At 37.4% G+C, this 27,519-nt stretch overlaps 1 protein-coding gene across 3 annotated transcripts in view; it reads right to left on the bottom strand.

Moving 5' to 3' along the window:
• Positions 1–25,026, bottom strand: part of SRFBP1 (serum response factor binding protein 1) — a 66,180-nt gene extending 41,154 nt beyond the window's left edge. For 2 of the 3 annotated variants that reach the window (XR_016038059.1, XR_008686433.2), the window contains exons 1-3: positions 24,925–25,004; positions 9,385–9,473; positions 8,304–8,376 (exon numbers count right to left, since the gene is read on the bottom strand). Coding sequence is in view for 1 of the 3 variants with exons in the window: in XM_055429774.2 (XP_055285749.2) it covers positions 8,304–8,376; positions 9,385–9,473; positions 24,925–25,026 (264 nt within the window). In the remaining 2 variants the exon portion in view is untranslated. Of the gene's footprint in view, positions 1–8,303; positions 8,377–9,384; positions 9,474–24,924 lie in introns of all 3 variants that reach the window. The other variant, XM_055429774.2, reaches the window with a different exon arrangement.
• Between the last annotated feature and the right edge of the window lie 2,493 nt (positions 25,027–27,519).

Genomic DNA, 27,519 nt, shown 5'->3' with positions numbered 1-27,519 from the left:
ATTTATCTAGACTACCTTCTTGAAAACAGAATCATACTTATTTCAGGTTCCAACTCAGTGCCATCAATTCTGTAAGATTTTCCCTAAGTCCTAAAAGTAATTAAATAAATTGATCTTTTCTCTAGGTTCTTACAACTCTTTGACTGTAACAGGGTATGGCATATATTATAGAGACTAACATGCTTTCTCCCCAGAGAACAATGTGTTCCCTGACAGCAGAAATCTATTAATCTACATATATAATGTTCTAATTTAAAATACATTTAACCAACCTGAGTATATAATATGAATTTATAACTGCTGTACTGTAAATTCCTAATCGTTTTTTTTCTTTATACTTTCTTCTTTTCTGATTGCAAATTAAAGATATATGATCATTAATAAACTAGAATGCTATCTTAGATTGTGATGAACAGCAGAAAACTATAGTTGTTGATTCACTACAACCAAAATCCTAAGTTCTACTATATTTTAATATACCGAATTTCAATGAAAATCAAGAATTTTAAAAAGTGAGAATTTCTCTCTCAACCTCACTCATATATAAAATTAAAATGCCTTGTAAAGAGTTTAGTTTTTATAGAAGGGGAGAATAAAAGAGAACTATACATTTTCAATGCAAATTGTTAAAAAAAAATTTTAATTGAATCAATCACTACTCAGGATTATTTTTATTTCATGGAAGACTACATAGGTTACATAATTTAGTGGCAGGTAGAGAAAAAAATTCTTCATAGGCAAGAAAAACAAAGTTTCTTTTGTCATAAAATACTAACTGAACAGCAAACCACTAACATGAGGTATTCTAATATAGAAAAAAAAAATAGAGAGAGCTTCCATTACAATAGAAATCTAGCAACATAAAATGTATGTTCAAAGTAAGGAGTTTAAATGTTTAAAAATAATCTGTCTTCATTTAACCCAAAATTCAGGTGATATCCCAGATGAATAGAAAGAAAACCTCATTAAAAGAAAAGTTATTTACTATCCTTATTGCTACTTTTCTCTGGGGCCCTTTGTCTCCCACTGGCTATTTTCAACAAAATATGCTGTAATATTTGCTCCTTTTCTCAATCATTGCATTATTCCATACTGAAATTAGGACAGCAGTATTGGTTGTCCAAATTTTTCTAAATTAATAGTTGAAAGGGGCTTTGGGTACTTTCACAGTTAGTAGGAACGTCCTGCCAAAGGTCGTAAGTTTAAATTTCCAAAATTACAAAACTTAAAAAATCAAATCAAAACAAAACAGAAAAAACAACAAAATACATTTTGGGGAAAAAAAAAAAACAAAAAAACTCATTCGATACTCCTTCCTTCCTACCCCTAAATCCTGTTTACACACTCAGTAGCCTTTGAACTAGGCTTAAGTGGACTGAAGCAATTCCAAAGTCAGTTTTCCATTTTAAAATTAAGTGTATATAATGACTCATTGGAAGGACTGATGCTGAGGCTGAAACTCCAATACTTTGGCCACCTCATGCGAAGAGTTGACTCACTGGAAAAGACCCTGATGCTGGGAGGGACTGGGGGCAGGAGGAGAAGAGGACGATAGAGGATGAGATGGCTGGATGGCATCACCGACTCAATGCACGTGAGTTTGGGTGAACTCCGGGAGTTGATGATGGACAGGGAGGCCTGGCGTGCTGCGATTCACGGGGTCACAAAGAGTTGGACACGACTGAGCGACTGAACTGAACTGAACTGAATGCCTCAGTAAGTGGTAATAGTACTTCATCAATTTCATTACCAACAAGGACCTGTACCTTTTCGTTTTCAAATAAAAGCAAGGAGGTTAAAAAGCAGTGAATGGATAACACTTTTGTTAGCTACAATCGCTCCTATTTAAAACACAAAAATACTTTAAGGCCACCACAGACTTGACATAACATCTTTAATATCAAAGCAGCTTACAATGAAAACCATGACTCCTACATATTAAAAAATTCAACACTGATAAGGATTTCAGGAATATGAACTATTCAAAATACTGGCTTCAAGCTGCTGGATCCACATGCCAAGAAAGCAAACTAGAATTCCAATGTGATGATCTGTTACTAAACGCTGTTGTATGAGTGTGAGGAGAGCGGTATATACTGGTGCCTTGCCCTTTTAAAATACCACTATGACTTCCTGTTTATCATTTCAAATGTCACAAGCTGAGTACAGAAGGATATTAAATCAGGGCATCCTGCTCTGCATTCAGAAGTAATAAAAGTTCTTCCTTAAAAAAAACCCAAAACTGAATTAGAAGTTAAATGGTCTTAAGAGTGTTGGCTAAGCTGGCTATAAAATGAAGAGCCTATTCATTTGTTGGTTTCTGATAATTAACTTTAAAACCAACAAACAAAAACACACTATCCTAAGTTGACAATTTTTATTGAGGATCTTCAAAGTTACCTAAAGGTTTAAAAAATTATTACTTGATTTCTACAATGCATTAGAGAAAAAAAATCTAAATAAAAAGCACAGATTTATAAGAGACTTACAGGTCATAGTGCTTATCCTGTAACTATAGAAGACCATAATGGGGGTTATGCTTGAGTATGGAAACCAAATAAGAAACAGAAATATTATGCCTCTTTCATACTTGGACAAGTGTTTGTAGCTTCTTGGTTTCAGACATAAAGGAAGAAAATATGAATGTGGAAAAATTTCAAACTTTTGAGATTTTAATATCATTTTACAGAAAGAAACAGGACAGGGAAGGGGAAGAAGAGAAGGCATGCTTAGGGTGACACGAACAAAAACAAAACCCCTTCTGGTTCTATCAGCACAGTTCTGCAAGGTACTCTAGACTCTAGAATTGAGACAACTTGAAAAATTCATTAATGATTACGATCTAATAGGTGAGTTTACACTTTACAAACAATACTGCTAATTGTGAAAACAAGAACAACAGTATCAATATAAACAGTTCATCACTCCATTCTTTGAAACAGTTTCTTCACTTGGTTTCCTAGTATACCATACTCTCTTGGTTCTCTTTCTCCTTCACTGTCTACACTTTCTCAGTCTATTTATTCTATCTAAGATCTAAACTTACAGTGTTGTGGGGTGCTCAGTCCTCTTCTTTCAGTTCAGTTCAGTTCAGTTCAGTCGCTCAGTCGTGTCCGACTCTCCGCGACCCCATGAATCACAGCACGCCAGGCCTCCCTATCCATCACCAACTCCCGGAGTTCACTCAAACTCATGTCCACAGAGTCGGTGATGCCATCCAGCCATCTCATTCTCTGTCGTCCCCTTCTCCTCCCGCCCCCAACCTTTCCCAGCATCAGAGTCTTTTCCAGTGAGTCAACTCGTCGCATGAGATGGCCAAAGTACTGCAGTTTCGTCCTCTTCTTTAGCAATTTATAATTACTTTGAACTTTGGCTACTTCCATTTCTGGGAATGACAGACCAAGGTACTAGCAGATAACATGATTAACCCTTCCTTCAAAAAACAAAAGAAAGCAAAAATGAAAACTGGGCACACTACAAAAAAACCTTCTCTGAAGGTAAAGTTGAGTAAATGAAAGAAGACAGACTCTAAAGGAGTGTCAAAGCGCACTAGGAATAAAGATGGAAAGCTGTACAAATAAGTCACCATCTCTTCAGAATGTAACCTAAAACCAACTGCATTCTTCATGGTTCAGGAGCAGTGGCCAAGGAACACATGGAACAGTGAAGTCTGGGTACATTACCTGCTGAGAGCGTAGGGGAAACGCAGAAGAGACAGAACCATACAAGGGGTTCTGAAACTTGAACAACTCATCAAAGAAACAGATTCAGTTCATCTCACCAAAAGGCAAAAGATCTGAACTGAAGCTAAAGGTGCTATCCAAGAAACACTGTTTGAAATTCAAGTGAAAGTGAAAGTCGCTCAGTCATGTCTGACTCTGCGACCCCATGGATTATACAGTCCATGGAATTCTCCAGGGGATCTTTGCAACCCAGGGATCAAACCCGGGTCTCTCGCATGGCAGGCAGAATCTTTACCAGCTGAGCCACAGTTTGAAATTAAAGCCTACTCCAAAAGTTAACTGAAAAAGTCACCACTCACTGGAGAATAACCAAAACCTGAATCTCTACTGTTTAATCTTCATAAAGTTCAGAGTACAATTGAAAATCACCCAGCATATTACTTCCCTGGCAGTCCAGTGGTTAGGACTCCATGCTTCCACTGCAGGGGGCATGGGTTAGATCCCTGATAAGGAAATAAAGATACTGCAGCATGCTGCACAGAACAGCCAAAAACAAAACAAAACAAAACAAAACACCCCTCAAATTACTCAGCACATGCAGAACCAACAAAAACAACCATCTTTTCCTCTCCACAAGCAAAAATGGCTATTATCCCTATCCTAGGATGCTAAAAAAAAAAAAAAAAATTCCTTTCAATGGATTAAAATCTTATGAGAGAAAAAAAAAAAAATCCCAGCACAGAAACAGAAACAATAAAAGCCATTAACTGATTCAGTCACAGAACATCAGTCACTGGGTGAAAAGACCACAGGATATTCACATAGTCTCAAAGTTACCATCTTACAGATGAGTTAACAAATGCTGAAACAGAAAAAGAAGCCTTTAAAAGGGAGGAATCTGTCAGACAACATTTAAACCAAGTGTTTGGAACTCACCAGTGCCAGTAAGGGATAAACATGTATGTGATACAATGTAATATTATTATTACACCGTAACATTACAATTTTCCTTTAGTTTTGAAATATTTTCCAAAAAGTTAGAGGGAAATACAAACAAAAGGAAAAAAATTGCAAAAAGGCATATTTTTACAAATCAGAGAGGGAAGAATTAAAACAGCTGCCTTGCCATCTCTTCACTTTTCTTACCAGGAAGAAACTCAGGGAAAAGTAAGTAGATGACGGAGTTTAATGTATAGTTGAAAATCTGGGTATAAATTGTATATAACTTAGAAACAGGCCATGATGGAGCACAAGACAAAGCAATTCTAACAGCTGACAAAGTGCAAAGGATGCTTTTAATAAGAGATTGAAACATGCAAAAATAGAAAAAGAATAGAACAAAAGGTGAAAGAGTTTTAACATAGAGAAGAGTAACAGACAGAGCAAAATCTCACATATAAATTATCACTGTATATGAATACTTAGCAGAAGAAAAATTAATGGCCTCAGAGAAGTGAAGAAAAAAAAGTTAACTGGGTATATTCAGCTGTGAGGAAATAAAGAATCTGAAAATTTGTCACACATCTTTGGACCTTTTTTCCTTATAGAGCAAGCTTCATGTTTATTATATTACCTCTTTCCTGGTGGCTCAGATGGTAAAGAATCTGCCTACCAATGCAGGAGACTCAGGTTGGATCCCTGGGTCAGGAAGATCCCCTAGAGGAGGAAATGGCAACTCTACTCCGGTATTCTCTCCTGGGAAATCCCATGACACAGAAGCCTGGTGGGTTACAGTTTATGGGGTTGCAACGGGTCAGACACGACTGAGCTGACTAACACTAACTCATCCAATCCATAGGAGATAGAGTCTACATATGTTTCAGAAGTTCTCATTTTAATGACGGAGTATAGTGAAATGGCTAACACTATCAACTTTATAGTTAGTTACAACTAGATCATTACCTAACAACTATTTGACCGAGAACAAGCTGCTGAACTTCTCTAAGCCTGTTTGCTACTCCGGGAGTTGGTGATGGACAGGGAGGCCTGGCGTGCTGTGATTCATGGGGTCGCGGAGAGTCGGACACGACTGAGCGACTGAACTGAACTGAACTGAAGATGGAGATAATGATATCTACCTCATGAGACAGTGAATATAAAACACACAATACAGTGCCCGGCACATAGTAAATAATAAAAGCTAGTAATTTAACTCTTATTATTGAGAAAAAAGGTTTCTTGTACATTTTTATTAATTTCATTCTATGCTTAATTTTACCATCTCCTTCTCTAGCTAAACAACCTAGAGATCTGTCAAAGTCAAAAAGTTACCTTAATATCCAAAGAGAAAGGAACTGTTTTAGAAGCCAGTGTATATATACCAGAACCAAAGTTAAGAGTGTGAATACTATTAGAAAAGGCAGCAAGATTTCTTTCACATTCATACATTACAGGCTATAAAACTGGAATCTATCATTTTATAGTATCATAAAGACCAGGCAATTTTTTTGCTTGACCAGAAAAAACAAACTCCTATTTCTAAAAATATCTCAGGTTTTCTTCTTAAGGAAGTCCTCTTGCAACAAAATACCCTATTATCATAGAAAACAAGTATAGGACAAGACCATAAAAATGTAGTGGTATATGAGCCGAGGAAAAAATTCATCTGGAAAAATGAGTAAGAAAGGTTTTTTTCTTCAAATTTAATTGAGACTGTGAGCTTTCTGTTTTGTGACTATTTCTTTGATACTCCCATGTACATGATAAAACATTCCCTTAAGAAATTACAAATGTTCTTTCAATTTAAAAATGTTTTATGTATTTCTTTTAGAAAGAAAAGTAGAGCAATTTTATAAAAGAACCATAACTGAAGAATGAAATTTGACATGTAAAGAAAGCAAACATATAGACTTACTCTTTTTCTGGTTTTTATATTTAGATTTAATCCAGTTTTTAATCAGCACTATGAAAGCTGAAGGTAGAGTATCCAAATTAAAGTATCCTGATCACTGACATTGATTCAAGAAATATATATACTATTAATTTTATGAATTCAAGGACTATATCAGGCAATGAATTTTAGCTTTCTATGAGGCAACAATTCCATAGTGGTCTTTTATAAATATAAGGAAAAACAGAAACAAACAAAAACTATAATCATGACAGTAATCTTGTAAACCTATGAACTTTATCAGTGAGTCTGATTTTCTACTGCTGATGAGGTTTAAGAATTACAGAAAACAAGTTTCACATATAGATAAAATAGGACAACTTTGTTTCTAATTAACTAAATTCATTATTGAGTTATGGAAGGGATGTATTTTAAAGATTAATGAATATCTTTTGTTTCTAAACTCCAGATACGATGCACAGAGGCTTACTGTATATAATCCATCCTTTCTACAGTAAAATAAAATCAGCAATTATATAGTAGCTCAAAGCCTCTGAATAATTTAGGACTACAAAAATGACTATTCAGAAGAAATTACAGGGAAAAATTTACGTAAGGAATGTAATTTAGTAAGGAGCTTGGTTAAGAGAAAGTGAAAGACAACAGCACAAATCATAATTTCTTACCTTAGTGTTATCTTCAAAAATCTCTAAAGATTTTATTTCTCATAGGAATTTTATGGAAAAAAAGTCTAAATGATGTATAAAACAAAGTGATACAAATAATAATTAAGAGTCAAATATAGAGTATTGTGAATGAATGGCTGGACAGTAAAGGTATTAAAACTTATGACATATCAAACGGATTCCATGAATTATATGGTCCTGTGAAAAAAAATACAAATTAAGGGAAAAAAGCCACAAAAACCATACCTCACACCAAAGAATCACGTCCTACATCTGTTTCTATTCAGATTAACTATGGTAACTTTGTCTTATAGGACACTTTATCATCCTTTCAAAAGGAAAAAACTTTTTTGATAATCTAACTCAATTAAAATATTGTTAGAGATTTCTCTTGTTCTTTTATTTATCTAAAAACTTAGAAGTTCTACCAAAATGTAATAGTCAAACACACATGCAAAATGACCCTGCAATTAAGGTAATTGCTGGTACCAAATGTTGTTTTTAAGTTCTTCAATAAAACAGTCTTCCAGACATTTAATAGTATGTCATCTGGTAAATGAAAGTTTCCACAAAGAACAGTGAGAAGACCTAAAAATTATGCGAGCGAAGAGTCTGGCTGAAAGAAACGAAAATACGGATCATTTTGGTCCAATACTAATTTTATTTCAAGTTACTACAGAGCTGAATAAAATGGTGACGCCACCATACAAAAATTTATTGAGCTGGCAATAGGCAAAGCATGATGTCAGCCACCAATATCACCATCCACATTACCAAACAACAGGAACTTTTGTTTTACTTTTTACTTTTAGTAAAAATAAAAACCTTAGGCATGAAGCATTATTAAATATAGATGAGTTTAATCTGGCAGTTTTGACTCAAGTTAATCTAGTACTTTACCAACTTCAGTAAAAAGCATAAAATAACGCAAACTAATCCAATTTTCTAAATGTAGTGCTACATTCTTCACCAAACAGATCCAACACACAAGCCTTAGCCAACTCCCAGTTACATTCAATAAATAACACCGAACACACACACACAAAATGCAGCTGACAGGAGACATGGAAACACACATATACACAACTCCACACAAGTTCTTACCTTCATGGCATGAATTTCTTCGAGCAATCGTTGTGCTCGTCTTTGGTTTTTTAACAGTGCATCTTCGGTACCCCTGCAAAAGACACATTAAAATATGTAGCCAGAAAAAGCACTTATTTTAGACTAGTATCATAATAAAAAGTCTCTCCATTTCTTTTGGAAAAACTTAATAATCTCTAAATAACAAGCGTTCTGTCATCCTGCACTGCCCGTTCCCCCATCCAACACATACCCCAACTCCATCAACAAACCCAAGATTTTGGCATTATATTAATGACTATTATCACTGATAGCTTGTCTTCTAATTCCTTAATAAGAGAGCCAAATAATACTTTCCAGTCAATTAACAGCACATTGCATTTCATGTAAGCGATAAGCTTGATATAATTAAATGAAAATGTGTTTTCTGGAATTAAATAAATACCTAAAGAAATTAAATATATAATTGTATGAGAGGAGAGCTACCTTATGAAACACACACAAAAACAAGAAATTAACCAGGAACAGAACATGTTTGAAGACTTTGTAAGTATTCATGCTCTAAAGCATACGAAGTATAAATAACATATTTTTGTTCTCATACTAGTGAAACCAAAAATATAAAACATTATTTTTTCAAAAAAATTAAATGGAACATTAAGTGTTTTGACAAATACTTCCAAAAGGTACTAAAGATTTCAAATTAATCAGCAATTCAAGGAATACAGTGATATAAAATCTTCATAACTGATTCAGAGTATCACTTGATTTGCTAACCTATACGAAAAACATCTTAAAAGAATAAATTCTACTAACATAAATATATAAATAACTTCAAAGACTTTTCAGTTTGACAAAGCCAAGAGTTTTGAAAACAGAATTTATCATATATCTTAAGTGAATACGGTCCGAACTATGTAAGCACATGCTGACACAGCACATTTTATCCCACTCAGGATCTATCTACATATAAAACCAAGTGCTGTTATGAGTAAGAAATTTAATTTCTCCTCTAGGCCCCACCCTCAAATTTTGTAAATACTGAACAAAAACAACTTTTGACATTTTATTAGTCACAGGACCATAACGTGAAATGACTAACTTTTTGGACTTCAGTCTGCCAACACTCCTGACAAGTTTTCGGATAACCAAAACTCGGATTCTCTTCACTTCTTTTCTCATCTTCACAACCTTCAAGGAATAAAGCCAAAATTAGAGAGAGTCTTAATTCAAGAGGAAATATACCTTATAGTGAATACTAATAATACAGAATATGCCTGCTACTTTGGCCTAGTTTCATTTAACTGTATTTATAGCTTGATGAAATCTAACTTCTTCCATAACAGTGAAAGAATAAGAAATAAATCAACATTCTAAACAAGTGTATAAGGACTTACTATGAACTCGCTGAGATCAGAGACCATCATATTTATCTCTAAATCCTTGTGGTTTAAAACAAAGCTTCACCTATAAACTTTAGGAATTTAATTTACTGAATGAGCATTTGTATTAACAAAAGCAAATGCATGAAAGTGATTTTATTTTACTTATTTTTAGCACTTCCCTTTCATTTATATTTAACAAATCATTTTAAGCATAACTTGAAAAACACAAGGGCAGGCACCATGCAGGCACACACAGACACTTTAAATTACCCCATTAGAGAACAATGCGGAGCTCTACGAATCAAACCCCCCCCCAAAAAAAACCCCCCAAAAAAACTGTTGGCCAAGAGAGAGAAATTTTCTAATGATAAACAACCACATGTTATAACAGTACTTAGTACAATGGTATGCTACCATTTTGAGTTCATGTTTTCTCCATTATTGTTAAGAGACATACATATATAATTCCTCCTGTAATGTCCTTCACCCCATTCTCCACTGTAAGAAGTACATGAAATTCAGTTTGGATATAATCATTCCTATGAAATCTTCAACGACTTCTTCAGTAAGATAACCATTCTATCCCTGGAGTTCCCACTATACCTGTAGGCAGTACCTACCACTGTACTGTCACTAATTGCTCATCAGGTGGTCTTTTTCTATAATCTCCTGAAGGGCAGGGCCCTAGCAATATTTACATAATGTTTTCTGTGCCTTGCAAGCAAGAGTGTCTGGCATGTACAACTCTCAAATTCTTCTCGCCAAAATAACAGTAGCAGCATTATTCTGTTTTTACAAGGCTCTTGTATTTAGCTGTTACTTTTTCACCCTTCTGTAATATCATTCATCCCCTTATTCACTGACAATATGGGCGACCAACCCACAATTTCTTTCCACCATAAGTTTTGCCATTATTCTGGGTGATGCAGATGTCCGCTTGAATAATCCACCCAATATAACAGCCTCTTTCCTTGACTTCTTCCTTTCTAATGGCTTAATCTAGTCCATCACAGCCACCCACTTTCATGGGCACACTGTAGTCTCTGTCATTGTTCATGATTATTCCATTTCTAAAACCATCAATTCAAATTCTATACATTGAGATGAAAACTTCTTTCAGCTTGCATGTTCAACCCCAGCCACCACAAAGGTGTTCGATTTCACTGGAACCACCAGTTCACTGACCCCTATACTTTTCCTCAAATGATTAGTCCTTTTCAATTTTCCTTCTCTTATCTAGTTTAGGTACATAACCAACACTTGCCAAAATATTATACTCATCCCTCTGGCTAGTGAATCCTGGATAAAAACAATATTCTGAGTTCTTTATCACAGTACCCCAAGAGCCATGAAACATTTGAGATATTCTATCTACTAGATATCCATCATAACTAATCTCGAGTGAGTCCTTACACTTCTTATCATACATAAATACATACTTTGGTCAATTCACTTTACAATCATTATTCTAAATCTGTGCCTGCTTTCCTAAAACATCTAACCTTTCTCTTCCTTTCTTTCTCAATTTCATAAAGAAAATAAGCATCAGATGGGAACCATCATCTTTCTACTATCATGAATGTAAATTTACTTGCATCACCCATCCCCCTCTATTAATAAAGTTATGTGCATGCTCAATCATGTCCAACTCTTTGTGACCCAAAGGCAATAAACCCGCCAGGCTCCTCTGTTCATGGGATTTTCCAGACAATAATACTGGAGTGGGTTGTCATTTCCTCCTCCAATTCCCGACCCAGGGATTAAGCCGGTGTCTCCTGTGGCTTCTGCACTGGCTGGCAGAATCTTTACCACTGAGCCACCTGGGAAGCACTTAATAAAGTTACAATATAAGAAATATTACTAAACTTTTCTGAGGTTAATCTTCTAACTGTATTTTGGATCCCATCTTTTTCTGCCTTCCTAGAATGCTCACAGAAAACTATGCATTTACTCTAGCATTGTCTCTTAAATGGATATTTCTCACGCATTTTTTAAAAATTGGGGTATAGCTGCTTTACAATGCTGTGTTAGTTAGTGGTGTACAACAAAGTGAGTCAGTTACATGTGTATACATATTTCCCTTTCCCTTTGGCGCTCCCTCCCCCATTCCACTCATCTGGGTCATCAAAGAGCACTGAGCTGAGCTCCCTGAGCTACACAAAAGATTTCACAAGCTATCTATTTAACACATGGTAGTTTGTCTATGTCAATTCCAATTTTCCAATTCATCCCCCACATCCCTCCCCACCCCTTGTCCACACTGATTTTTGATCATGCTTGAGTCAATTTCATCAAAAACAGAAACAAAACAACCTCACTACAAAGTTTACAGGAAGCATCCTCTCTTTTCAACTGCCCCAGTCAGGTTTTTTAGAGATGTTCAAAACAGATCACTCCATATATGCATGCCACATAATTCCAGTTTAATTTCCATTTCCACCAGTCTACTAAATGCTGTCACAAAGACACCAATGACTTCTAAAAGTCCCTGAAGCCAACAGGAATTTTTCAGACTTACTTTGCTTGAAATCTCAGTAGCATTTGATACTGATGAATACTTTCTCCTTCTTAAAATACTCCCGTTTGGCTTGTATACCAGAATACTTATTTTGGTTTTCCTTCTTCTTCTCTAGCCACTTCATCTTAGTCTTCTTTGAAGACACACCCATCTCTAACCAGTCTTGAACTGATTAAGCCAGCTCTTCTTTTCAAGATATATTTTTTAGCCCTAAGTGAACTTATGTGTATACACAGTTTTAATTTGCCACCTAAGAAAGATGACTCAAAAATTTCTACAATCAGCTGAGATCTCCACTTTAGTTCCAGACCTAAATGTGTAACTGCCTACTTAACATTTCAAGTATGCTTAAAAACATCTCCAACTCACACTGAACCCATGCTATTCACTCCCAACTCTTTTTTGGTATTTCATATTTAAGGGAATAGAACAATCTTTTCAATTATAAACCTAACTTTCTTTTCTAAATCCCTCACAATGAATCTATTCAGTTCAGTTCAGTTCAGTCGCTCAGTCGTGTCCGAGACCAGACTCTCCACCACCCCATGAATCACAGCACGCCAGGCCTCCCTGTCCATCACCAACTCCCGGAGTTCACTCAAACTTATGTCCACAGAGTTGGTGATGCCATCCAGCCATCTCATTCTCGGTCGTCCCCTTCTCCTCCCGCCCCCAACCTTTCCCAGCATCAGAGTCTTTTCCAGTGAGTCAACTCATCGCATGAGGTGGCCAAAGTATTGCATGAATACTTTGTATATCATGTATATCATGAATCTATTACTAAGTCCTAATAATTTTATTTCCTAATTATCTCCCAAATTATACCATTTTTCCTTCTATCTTGACTTTCTTGGCGCTCTAGGCTGAGTTACTACCAACTAGTTTCTCAACATCCATTTTTGTCCTTTTCCAATCAGTTATCCACAACTCAATCAGAATACATCTTTTAACACTTAGATCTGATGAAACACCTTTACTTAACTCTCTTCAGTTCAGTGGTTTCAACTGTTCTTAGGATGGCCACAAGCGCCATCTTTTAGTCCATTCTCACCATGCTTACAACTACCACCAATCTTTACATCTGCTGTCTTCTCTGTTAGGAGTACTCTTTCTCCTCATGTTAGCTTGTTAACATCTTATCTGATTTGGCCTAATTGTCATTTCTTAGTAAAGTGTCTCCTGGCCTCCCTCAGAGGGTCAAAAGTGCTTACAGAATTATCATGACCCTTATTTTAATATTTCTTCTAATCTGAAAATGCTTAAAGTGTCTTTCTCCCACTAGGCTATAAAATTCTATGAAAGTAAAATATCTGGTTTTATTCAACACTGTATCTTAACAGTCAGCGTAGCAGATGACATACAACATGTGTTCAATAAATATTTGCTAATGAACAGAAAAGGAGTAATACTCCCATGATCATTCACTGTTTCCAAAGAGTAATATTTTAACAGAACATAATCAGATTTCCACTACCTACATTAACCTCTTTAGAATTTGTTTCAAAGTTAGATCTATTTAGGGAAGAAAAAAAAAATCATACCTGCATAAACAAAAAGCCACTGAGATCAAGTTTAAGTGGAAAATGAAATGCTACATTTCATAAGCAGCCTAATAGTGGATTATGATCCATTTCTGAAAACCAAGTCATTCATAAAATGAATAGCAAGTGATAAATTATGCATTAAAATATATTAACAAATGTTTCCAATTGCTGTACCCTGCAGGTGCAGGAGAAGATTATCCATTTGCTAACTGCTGTTAACCAAACTTAACTAATAAACTGCAGGAAGCAGAACCGGTCCTCAGTTACATTCCAATCATGGGAAAGCTAGACTCCAATTTTAAAACTCCAATTTAAGAAGCACTATGTTTGTCATTACTGCATAAGGGAATTCTGAAAAGCAAAGAGAATGCTTCATGTGCTTAGTTTCATGCCAAAAAATGCTTTAGTCTATTAACTTTTTCAGTTATTTGGTAAGTTTAGTATACTAAAAAAATACATATATTCACTTCATATAAAATGGAATTATTACTTTTATTTTCCTCACACTGTTTGTCTCAAACACTTAGCTTTCTCCAAGCATTTAAATTTATTTTTGCACAACTGACAAACAGCTACCAGTAGCCCTTTACTTAGAATTTAAAAGGCTGCCAATTCATTTGTCACCCAGGAATTATGAAGCTGGTTGACAGATATCCCAGACATCAACAAACAGTCCTAAAACACTCAGTACTGTCAGAAGGCCAATGTACTGCTTAAGGGCAACACACTTTGGTGAATTCTTTAACCAAAAGCAAACTTAACTGTGATTGTTACAAATGTGAAAAGAGTATAATACTGTTCGGGAGGAGCAGAAGGAAAGAGAAATAAAGTGAGAAAGGACAAAACTGGAATCATAATGAAATGTGCTGACAGGAAAGAGACACAATGAAAAGGAAGTAAAAGAGTGTGAAGTCAAACACTGAAGGACAAAACTCTGCAGTTCATCATTATCAAGACTGGCAAGCCCACATTGAGTGCTTCTAAGCTGCAAAAGAATGCATTCAGTAACGGCAAGAGCACAAGAAGAAGAGTTAAGACACACAAACATCCACATCCACACAGAACACATGCACTGAAAGTGAGGTATCACCTAGAACCTAGGCATAGAGATGCCCTCAGTTAACCTGGTGAAATCTGAACACAGTAATGCAACCTGGATCAACTCTTATGTAGACAGAAGAAAAATTATGATAATTAGATGAAAAGCTAATATACTTGCCTGGAAAAAGACCATGTGAACATATGGGCAAGACTCAATATAAACACAGGACAGGGAACCACAAAGAGCAAAAGCTGGCAGTACCTGAATCAAGAAGATTCCAGAGAAATGTTCCCCAGCTCAGAGCCTTGGGAACTCCACTTTGGACTGGAATAACTCAATTACGGGGATAGATGTTATCACAGCCCAACACTGAATCATGCAACTAAAACCCGTGCTGTGGTAAATGTAAATGGTACGTTGAAATGATTCCTAGTTGGCTATCTGCTAGTCAGTCAATAGCCAACCTCTTGGTAATGCAGTAACTTTGCTACATATATGAATTAGTCAAGTCACTCAGTCGTGTCTGACTCCTTGCGACCTCATGGGCTGTAGCCTACCAGGCTCCTCCGTCCATGGGATTCTCCAGGCAAGAGTACTGGAGTGGGTTGCCATTTCCTTCTCCAGGGGATCTTCCTGACCCAGGGATCGAACCCAGGTCTTCCTCATTGCAGGCAGACACTCAACCGTCTGAGCCACCAGGGAAGCCCACATATATAAATGCAGTATCATACTATGTATCATTACTTTTTCACCTAACAGTATTTTCAGAGTTTATCCATAATACATATAGATGTCTTACATTGATCTAAAATAGCACATTGCTTATGCTTTGTTTACACAATATATGAAGTAATTTATAACAAAAACACATGGTTATCAGAAAACAATTATTCAAAGATCCAGCTGCTCTGGAGAAGCTTGCAGTGCCAAGAAAAATCTGAGTATTCCTCTGTTTTGTAAGACACATTAAAACTTCTGTTTACTCATTTCTTAGGACTTCCCTTATGGCTCAGTTGGCAAAGAATCCACCTGCAATGCAGGAGACCCTGTTTCAACACCTGGGTCGGGAAGATCTCCTGGAGAAGGGATAGGCTACCCACTCCAGTATTCCTGGGCTTCCCTTGTGGCTCAGCTAGTAAAGAATTCACCAGCAATGCGGGAGACCTGGGTTTGATCGCTGGGTTGGGAAGATCCCCTGGAGAAGGGAAAGGCTACTGATTCCAGAATTCTGGCCTGGAGAATTCCACAGATTGTATAGTCCACGGGGTAGCAAAGAGTCAGACACTACTCAGCGACTTTCACTTTCATTTTTCACCTGTCAGACTGGCAAATACAAAACAATATAACACATTCTGCTTGTGAGACTTTGAGCAGACACTCACGCATTGCTGGTCGGAATGCAAATTGGTATACTCCTTCTGGGGCAAACTGGCAATATCTAACAAAAATCTCACTTTCAGGAAACTGTCCAGAAGACATACCTCCAGCTATAGAAAAAGGCTATGCACAAGACTACTCAATGTGGAATTCTTACAAAATGTTGCATAAGAGAGAAAATACCAGATATAAACAAAGCATAAGCAATGTACCATTTTAGATCAATGCAGGGATCTATATGTATTATGGACAAACTCTGAAAATACTGTTAGGTGAAAAAGTAACTTTTAGAATGATACATAGTATGATACTGCATTTATACAGTATGATATCACACATGTAAAGTGTAATACTATATACTGTTTATGAATATGGGTATATGTTACAAAAATTATAAAATACATATGAGAAAACACGAGTAATGATTACTTCTAATGTGGAAAGGAAGGTAGGTGGAATCAAGCATTATGATATGGCAACATACTGATATTTGCTAAATATAGGAAGTAGATTACAAGGATATTTTTTGTATTATTTTTCCATACATTTGAGCTATTTCATAGTTAATAACATTAACTACAGTTTTATACAGAGGACTTCTAATTTGACCAATTGGATGATATCTTATTACTGAATTATATCTTTTATTTCTGATGAGCAACAATTTAAAAATTCTGGAGTGCTTGGTGATTGTCTACAACTTAATCATGATTGAGTATATGCTGCCACCTAGCATAATTTCCTAGAACTGTTAGAGAACTGAACAGAAAATGATTCTCTTATGACTGATCCTAGTTTAGAATTCCTATACACTAATAATGAGAAAATAGAAAGAGAAATTAAGGAAACTATTCCATTCACTGTTGCAACAAAAAGAATAAAATACTTAGGAATATATCTACCTAAAGAAACAAAAGACCTGTACATAGAGAACTATAAAACACTGGTGAAAGTAATCAAAGAAGACACTAACAGATGGAGAAATATACCGTGTTCGTGGATTGGAAGAATAAATATTGTGAAAATGAGCATACTACCCAAAGTAATTTATACATTCAATGCAATCCCTATCAAGCTACCAATGATATTTTTCACAGAGCTACAACAAATAATCTCACAATTTGCATGGAAATACAAAAAACCTCGAATAGCCAAAGCAATCTTGAGGAAGAAGAATGGAACTGGGGGAATCAACCTGCTGGACTTCAGGCTCTACTACAAAGACACAGTCATAAAGACAGCATGGTACTGGCATAAAGAGAGAAATATAGATCAATGGAACAAAACAGAAAGCCCAGAGATAAATCCACGCAGCTATGGACACCTTATCTTTGACAAAGGAGGCAAGAATATAAAATGGGGAAAAGACAGTCTCTTTAACAAGTGGTGCTGGGAAAACTGGTCAGCCACTTGTAAAAGAATGAAACTAGAACACTTCCTAACACCATACACCAAAATAAGCTCAAAATGGATTAGAGAGCTAAATGTAAGACCAGAAACTATAAAACTCCTAGAGGAGAACATAGGCAAAACACTCTCCGACATAAATCACAGCAGGATCCTCCATGACCCACCTTCCAGAATATTGGAAATAAAAGCAAAATTAAACAAATGGGACCTAATTAAAATTAAAAGCTTCTGCACAGCAAAGGAAACTATAAGCAAGGTGAAAAGACAGCCTGCAGAATGGGAGAAAATAATAACAAATGAAACAACAGACAAAGAATTAATCTCCAAAATAAACAAGCAGCTCCTGCAGCTCAATTCCAGAAAAATAAACGACCCAATCAAAAAATGGGCCAAAGAACTAAACAGACATTTCTCCAAAGAAGACATACAGATGGCTAACAAACACATGAAAAAATGCTCAACATCCCTCATAATCAGAGAAATGCAAATCAAAACCACAATGAGATACCACTACACACCAGTCAGAATGGCTGCTATCCAAAAGTCTACATGCAATAAATGCTGGAGAGGGTGTGGAGAGAAGGGAACCCTCTTACACTGTTGGTGGGAATGCAAACTAGTACAGCCACTATGGAGAACAGTGTGGCGATTCCTCAAAAAACTGGAAATAGAACTGCCATATGATCCAGCAATCGCACTCCTGGGCATACACACCCAGGAAACCAGAATTGAAAGAGACACGTGTACTCCAATGTTCATCGCAGCACTGTTTATAATAGCCAGGACATGGAAGCAACCTAGATGTCCATCTGCAGACGAATGGATAAGAAAGCTTTGGTACATAAACACAATGGAGTATTACTCAGCCATTAAAAAGAATGCATTTGAATCAGTTCTAATGAGGTGGATGAAACTGGAGCCTATTATACATAGTGAAGTAAGCCAGAAAGAAAAACACCAATACAGTATACTAACGCATACATATGGAATTTAGAAAGATGGAAATGATAACCCTGTAGATGAGACAGCAAAAGAGACACAGATGTATAGAACAGTCTTTGGGACTCTGTGGGAGAGGGTGAGGGTGGGATGATTTGAGAGAATGGCATTGAAACATGTATATTATCATATGTGAAACGAATCACCAGTTCAGAGTCAGTGCATGATACAGGATGCTCGGTGCTGGTGTGCGGGGATGACCCAGAGGGAGGATAAGGAGAGGAGGGAGGTGGGGGGGGGTTCAGAAAGGGGAACTCATATACACCTGGGGCGGATTCATGTCAATGAATGGCAAAACCAACCAATATAATATTGTAAAATAATTAGCCTCCAATAAAAAAAATATATATCTAAAAAAAAATTTCAGTAAAGAATTATTTTAAAAGTATCACATATTTAATTAAGAAACTGGAGCTTTGCAACTTCAAAAACATATACAAAACCAGTTTTTGACAATAAGCCTTTGCAAATCAGCTTGTTCTCTGGCATTTTAGTTTCTACTATCTTAAAGGACATGGAAAGCAATTTTCTAATAGACTCCTTGATAATCTGCTATCAAGAATAAAATAATGTCAGTTTCATATAGACATTGTATGGCCCTCCTTGGCCGTCCTGTGGAATTAAAGTACTTTACCAGATCAGAATGTTTCACCTTCTAATTCTCATTTTTATTTATCACTGCAGCCTAAAGAAACAAATGACTGGAGAAAATCCAGCTCTAGATTAGCAAATTCTTTATCCATTAAATGCCTTGGCACAGTTGTTTTCAACTATACATCCCTTTTCTGGTTCTACTGGAAAGGGAGAAAAAAGTTTACATTTAGCAGGTTTCTCCCCATCATTTGAACATTAAGTGATTCAAGTTGAGCTATTCATACCTTTAGCTGCCCAACAAGTATATAGTACTTATTATTACCCAGACACAAGGAACTATGTTAAAGATTAGGAAAGCTACTATAATAAATCAGTTAAATATTCTCTCTTCAAAGTCCATATGAGTACTTTAGAAGACAAAATATGCAACAAATAATCATAAGATTAAGTAAAAAGTGATTATTTTATTTTTTTAAAAAGTAAAGGTAGGAGCTTATATTATTTCACAAGACTACATGTATTTTAAGAACCTAGAGTCAGGAAGTGTTCTGTAACTGTCAGCTGTCAGCCTTGGAAAATGATTGGGAAAAAAAAAGTGAACTAGGGCTGAACACATTGAAAGTTCGTATAATATAAAGTTGTGTCTGCAGTCAGGCTTTTATTTTCACAAAAGACATTCTGGGAAATTAAATATACTGCAAATTAGCTGGCCACATAAGTTTTTAAAAGAAAAGACTATAAATAAAAATTATGGAAAAAGGATTCCAATCAAATTAACCACAGATATTAGTATGAATATTTCAATAATAATACCAGAAATTTACAAATTTTTGCGAATATGACAAAACCTCTGCCCCCCAGAGACAGGCATAAGCACAACAAATTGCACATAATTTCAGGCAGTTATATGATCCCTGAAATCTTCCTGAGTCTCAGTTATAGGAGAGCTAATTATTCAGTTATCAAGGATCAAAAAAACGATGTCTCAAGTTACTCAATCAACACACAGGCACTGAGGATAGGATGGTGAGCAAAAATTTAGTCAGGTTGAGGGCATAAGAAATCTCTCATGTTCACATGCCCCTCATATTAAGCAATTCTTACAAATGCTAAAAAGAAGTAAATAGTGCTACAGTTCAGTTCAGTTCAGTTCTCTCGCTCAGTCGTGTCCAACTCTCTGCGACCCCATGAATCACAGCACGCCAGGCCTCCCTGTCCATCACCAACTCCCGGAGTTCACTCAAACTCATGTCCACAGAGTCGGTGATGCCATCCAGCCATCCCATTCTCTGTTGTCCCCTTCTCCTTCCTCCCCTAACCTTTCCCAGCATCAGTCTTTTCCAGTGAGTCAACTCGTCACATGAGGTGGCCAAAGTATTGGAGTTTCAGCTTTAGCATCAGTCCTTCCAATGAACACCCAGGATTGATCTCCTTTAGAATGGACTGGTTGGATCTCCTTGCAGTCCAGGGGACTCTCAAGAGTCTTCTCCAACACCACAGTTCAAAAGCATCAATTCCTTGGCGATCAGCTTTCTTCACAGTCCAACTCTCACATCCATACATGACCACGGGAAAAACCATAGCCTTGACTAGACAAAAGCTCACAAAAGGAGTAAATGGAAGTCAAGAACCATTTCCCTGATACAGCAAGAAAGAAGAAGTACAGAATGTACTGAGAGGAAAAGGAGCTATGGATAAAAGGAACAGCATGTGCAAATAATCTATGCACATGACAGGGAGGAAAGCCAGTGTGGCTTAAGTACAGTGCCTGAGGCAGGTGAGGAGTGTGGTAAAACAGTGGAGAGATTGGCCTTCTTTAGATCTGTCTTGACCAAAAGCAACAGGAAACCACCACATAAGTTTTAAGCAAGAAGACTCATGACTATGCATATTTTTAAGATCGCACTCCATCTGTACTACAGAGATGAGATTAGAAGATGGCTCAAGTAGTTGGGAGGCAATGACAGTAGTTCTGCTTGGAGATATAACTTGGATTAGGATAGTGGGGATGAAGGAAAACCTAGAGGGGTGGGGTGTGGGATGGGGGCTCAAGAAGTAGGCGGCTGATTCGAATTGTTGTATGGCAGAAACCAATACAACACTGAAAAGCAATTCTCCTCCAATTCAAAATAAATAATTTTTTTTTAAAAGGGGCAAAAAGTAATGGAAAGACATGAAAAAAAAACAGTGAATCTGAACTCTTTTTCATATATATATTTCTTCCTTAAAGAAGTTAATTCATTTCTTTTAACCAATTTCCTATGAGATTATTTTTCTTCGTTTCCATTAAGCTGTTTTATAGTAATGACATTAGCCATTTATCTGTCATATCTGCTGTATTTTCCTTCTAACTGATTGTCTCATCTCTTCCCCCTAGGTTTTTTAATTTTTATGTAAGCAATATGTTTTTCCCTTTGTAGTCGTTCTATTAATTTTAAATTATAACACTTTCCTTCCACCGTCACCACTTTCTTTTGTCTTTTTCCCCCTACTTTCATATTATAACATATAAGGTTTACTTCAGTATGGGATGTATAAACTTCCTAATTTGATTAGTTCATTCAATCATCCAGGAAACATTCATAGACCACACATGGCACAAGTGATAGACCCACACACGAAAAGAAAGAAACAGGTAAACAAATGCTTTCAGTGTAGAAAGCATCCTGGTTGCCTAAAGAATGGACACCTAGCTCATACTGAGATGAACTGGTGACGACATCCTACAGGTAAAAAAACTATTCTGAAGAGGCCTGGAAACTAGCTAAAAGGAAAAAGAAAGAACCTTAAGTGAAGAGTGGAGTAAATGACTGCCACCACTCTTCAGAGTAATTTCAAAATCGAAGGCGAAACTCACTAGTATTTGCAGTGAATTTCCAAGGACATCACTCCGATTAAGGGCTTTATACCTCATCTGTAATCTAACGGGAAAAAAGACCACCAAATGCTTTCTGTAACTAGCACGAGCTTAACATATTGTTATTAATATAAACCAAATACCTTCAAGAGTTCTCCTCTTCAATATACCCTGTTATCTACTGTCAAGTGAAATCCAGACTTATTAACCTGGCAGTAAGACAGTAATGTGGGCCTTAGAAAGCATCACTATGAACAAAGCTAGTGGAGGTGATAGAATTTCAGTTGAGCTATTTCAAATCCTAAAAAGATGATGCTGTGAAAGTGCTGCACTCAATAGGCCAGCAAGTTTAGAAAACTCAGCAGTGATCACAGGACTGGAAAAGGTCAGTTTTCATTCCAATCCCAAAGAAAGGCAATGCTCAAACTACTGCACAATTGCACTCATCTCACATGCTAGCAAAGTAATGCTTAAAATTCTCCTAGCCAGGCTTCAACAGTACATGAACTGTGAACTTCCAGATGTTCAAGCTGGATTTAGGGAGAAGAATCAGAGATCAAACTGCCAACATCCTCTGGATCATAGAAAAAGCAAGAGTTCCAGAAACATCTACTTCTGCTTTATTGACTATGCCAAAGCCTTTGACTGTGTGGATCACAATAAACTGTGGAAAATTCTTCAAGAAAAGGGAATACTGGACCATCTGATCTGCCTCCTGAGAAATCTGGTGGTCAGGAAGCAACAGTTAGAATCAGACATGGAACAACAAACTGGTTCCAAATAGGGAAAGGGGTATGTCAAGGCTGTATACTGCCACCCTGCTTATTTAACTTACATGCAGAGTACATCATGAGAAATGCTGGGCTGGAGGAAGCACAAGCTGGAATCAAGATTGCTGGGAGAAATATCAACAACCTCAGATTTGCAGATGACACCACCCTTATGGCAGAAAGCGAAGAAGAACTAAAAAGCCTTTTGATGAAAGTGAAAGAGCAGAGTGAAAAAGTCTCACATTCAGAGTGAAAAAACTCAACATTCAGAAAACTAAGATCATGGCATCAGGTCCCATCACTTCATGACAAATAGATGGGGAAACAATGGCAACAGTGGCTGATTCTGGGGGGCTCCAAAATCACTGCAGATGGTGACTGCAGCCATGAAATTACAAGACGCTTACTCCTTGGAAGAAAAGTTATGACCAACCTAGACAGCATATTAAAAAGCAGAGAAATTACTTTGCCAACAAAGGTCCACCTAGTCAAAAAGCTATGTTTTTTGAGTAGTCACGTGTGGATGTGAGAGTTGGGACTATAAAGACAGCTGAGTGCCGAAGAATTGATGCTTTTGAACTGTGGTGTTGGAGAACACTCTTGAGAGTCCCATAGACTTCAAGGTCCAATCAGTCCATCCTAAAGGAAATCAGTCCTGAATATTTATTGGAAGGACTGATGTTATGCTGAAACTCCAATACTCAGACCACCTAATGCGAAGAACTCACTCATCTGAAAAGACCCTGATGCTAGCTGGGAAAGACTGATAGCGGGAAGAGAAGGTGAGGACAGAGGATGAGATGGTTGGATGGCGTCATGGACTCAGTGTGCATGAATTTGAGTCAACTCCGGGAGTTTTGATGGACAGGGAAGCCTGGCATGCTTCAGTCCATGGGGTTTCAGAGTCTGACACAACTGAATGACTGAATGATTGAACTGAACTGAAGATAGTAATACACTAGCTTTATTTCCTACTTCATCTCACAAGTTCTCATCAGTAAAGTGTTCTTTACTCCCGTATAACTCAAGGTGTTTCCCACTCCCATTCTTTCCCCGCCCCCTATACTTTTAGAGAATTTAATATGCTTTATATAAAAACACAATTCTCAACCACTGCCATATTTTCGTTACCTTTTTTCTTCTACCACCAAAAACATTCTTTCTTCGCCTATGTGTGCCTCTGGCTAGAATGCCTTCTTTCCCCTTCATTGAATCACTAAACGCAATCTTGGGAAAGATCCTTAAATATCAACACCAAATACCACTCACTTCATTTTGCTTTTTTGGAAACTTGTCTGCACTAAGTATCTCTTTTTTTTCTGTGAGCATTATTTTGTATCATTGATGGATGCTGCTTACCCTTTCCTACCTGAATACAGGTTGCTTAAAAACAAAAAGTATGTATAAAGAATTGTGTAATATGAAAAATGACTTGCTCAGAGCACACACACCACCGAATAAATACAAAGAACTTCCTTTGCTGGAGCTGTGAAGTTCTCAACTGACCCCCGCTTTCCAGCCTACTGCAAGTCTTCGATGACTTTTGAATTTCTTGAATATAACCAGAAACTAGAAAGGGGATAATGACAGAAAGGGTAAGCTAGTGAAACTAACTCGTAATGATGGAGGTGATGAGGGCAAATGTCTGATAAGACTGGATTTAAGAGAGCTGAGATGAAAACTTGGGGGCAGCAAGAATTAAAATTTTCCTTCAAATGGAAGCAGAGAAGTGGAACAAAAGCTGAAAGAAGAAATGAGGTAATGAGGAAGCATTCATCCTTATAAACGTCACTGTCTCATTCCAGATGAGCAATTTCGTAGGAAAAGCCACAGGTCTCAACCTCTCAAGGAAAGTACTACCATGAGCTTCGTTTTACAGACGGTCACTGAATAGAGAAAGTAAATGATCTTCCAAAGGTCCATGGAAAAAATTAAGACAACCGACGGCCAAAGACATTTCAGCCACCTAGAAACCAGGAGGTGGAAGAGTAGGGGTGGGCAGTTAACGGCTGTCAGTCCTCAGAGTTCCGGAAAATTCGACTGAGCCGTTAGGCGCATTTCCCACCTCGTTCCAGACCCTTCCAAAAGACGCAGAAAAGCCGTCCTGAGGCCCCTAAAGGTCACGTTTCCAGACCTCCGTGCTCACCTCATTATTGAGGTTCAAAGTCCCCGGCTCGGCCATGGTAGCTCTTAGCAGACGTTTCGCCGCTGCCGCACGTGAACTGTAACTGCCGGAAAGCGGATGCATCGCCACGCCCCCAACGGCGGCCTCAGTGGCCCAAAACGCATCCGCCGTCGGCTCAAGCAGACGCGTAAGTAAAAGGTATACTGACTTTGCGGGGAGGAGCGGAAGTGACGAAAAACAACTTCCTGTCTAGAGTGCGCCGTACCGGATTCGCGCGTTCCTATGGAAACCAGGCAGGGCCGATGGCTGAGAGGGTATTCTGCAAGTTATCGCCTTCTTCAAAAGTTTTTCAAGATGCTGATTTTCTTATATTTCTTTGCAGAATGGGTCCAGCTTTGTAAGGACCTTGTTTTTCTTGTCTCAATGGGAATGAAAGCCTTTATGAAAGGATCACTTGAGCGACCAGTTTTACCCGGAGTTTTTACCTAGCTTTTGTGAAGGTTTCTGCGCTTTTGACAAGGACTTTTGTTAGATTCACCTTTTTTTCCTATCCTCACTGTATAGCTCAAGCATGGCCATATTTTTCTGCACACCGAAAGAAGGTTTAAATTTATACAGAGAACATATAAGCAAAACCAAGATGTACAGTTGCTGCTGCCTGTGAAAATGGCTGTTTTGAAGTATAATATGCATGCAAAGAACCAAGGAGTGAGTCGGAATTAAATAACATTATTAATAGTTAACACCTGGTAGTATTGAGCTTTATAAGGGGTCCAGTGCTGGGACAAACGCTTTATGTGAATTATCTCTAAAATAATCAAATCTGAAGAGATAGGAACTATTACTCTTCTTTTACAGATTTGGAAACTAACTTTTGAGGAGCCAAGTATCTTACCAAGAGTTGCCCAGCTGGAGCCCACCACTGCTACAGGACCCCATGGCTGGTGACATAATTAGAGGGGCCCAGGGCAAAATGAAAATGCAGAACACCACTCCTCACCCCCACCCCCCGTGCCCCGCCCTGCCCCAACTCAAAAAGTGGGGGAAAGTTTCTTCTTTTCTTCTGTGGTGTCTTTTGACCTGTCATGTGCTTTTTATTTGGTGTTTAATGTGGTGCTCCTTCAAGCAATAGGGATGCCTTGGGGCTAGTGCACACCTTCACAGATGCCTGGGACCCATGTTTGAAGATCCAGGGGTGCCTGTACTGGACCAAGTTGCCAGCAGTTGCTAGGCAGAGACTGGGAAGTAGGAAGCCAGAGAATCCGAATGGGAGTATGTGGTAGGAAAGACCACACTGATCTGAAACTAAACTCTTGACATATGTTCCATTGTCCCACTAGATTTCACTTAACAAAACTCAAATTCTCAAACTTATTAAGAATTTCAATACTGTAATGAAAGAAAATTTAAACCAGGCCCACTTCTGAGCATCTGTCAAAGAAGAGGGTGCTGTGCAGAGTCTATGCTCTTGACTCCTGAGTCTGTATTCAGTTTACAAATTAGTCTTGTGTTTGGATTGGTATTCTTTAATGTGTGATTTGGGCACAGTTGGATTAATGCCAACTTCCTCTTCGACTAGTGTTGCATAAAGGTAGTTTTTGTATTCATAAATCATATGCTGAAATTATAATTATCTTCTTATTCAACTAGTTCTTATCAAAACTGATCTCCTGGAGTGAAGGGACTTTTCACCCCAGTTGGGTAGTAGGAACTTCAGTCATAAAATATATAGGAAAGTATGTTTTAAAGATAAATGTAGAGCTTTACGGAAAATCTGTCTTCTAATTCAGGAAAGAGGTGTTTTTAGTATGATTCCATAATGCTTTAAAATTATTTTTATTTACAGTTTTCTACTTTTATTTTGAAATTTTTTATGTACTGTTTATTCTTTTATGTGATCAGTTCAGTTTAGTTCAGTCACTCAGTCCTGTCCGACCTTTTGTGACCCCATGGACTGCAGTACGGCAGGCCTCCCTGTCCATCACCAATACCTGGGGTTTACTCAAATTTATGTCCATTGAGTCAGTGATGCCATCCAACCATCTCATCCTCTGTCGTCCCCTTCTCCTCCTGCCTTCAATCTTTCCTAGCATCAGGGTCTTTTCTAAGGAGTCAGTTCTTTTGCATCAGTTGGTCAAAGCATTGGAGTTTTACCTTCAACATCAGTCCTTCTAATGAATATTCAGGACTGATTTCCTTTAGGATGGACTGGTTGGATCTCCTTGCAGTCCAAGAGACTCTCAAGAGTCTTCTCCAACACCACAGTTCAAAAGCATCAATTCTTTGGTACTCAGCTTTCTTTAGAGTTCAACTCTCACATCCATACATGACTACTGGAAGAACCATAGCTTTAACCAAATGGACCTTTGTCAGCAAAGTAATGTCTCTGCTTTTTAATATGCTGTCTAGGTTGGTCATAACTTTTCTTCCAAGGAGTGTCTTTTAATTTCATGGCTGCAGTCACCATCTGCAGTGATTTTGGAGCCCCCCCAAATAAACTCTCTCACTGTTTCCATTGTTTCCCCATCTATTTGCGATGAAGTGATGGGACCAGATGCCATGATCTTAGTTTTTTGAGTGTTTAGTTTTAAGCGAGCTTTTCACTCTCTTCTTTCA

Source organism: Moschus berezovskii, chromosome 8 (assembly GCF_049115385.1).
Source record: "Moschus berezovskii isolate FMDL1 chromosome 8, NW_MosBer_1.0, whole genome shotgun sequence".
NCBI lineage: Eukaryota > Metazoa > Chordata > Mammalia > Artiodactyla > Moschidae > Moschus > Moschus berezovskii.
Note: the sequence above shows the minus strand (reverse complement) of the source record. Positions and strands in the feature narration are given on the sequence as shown.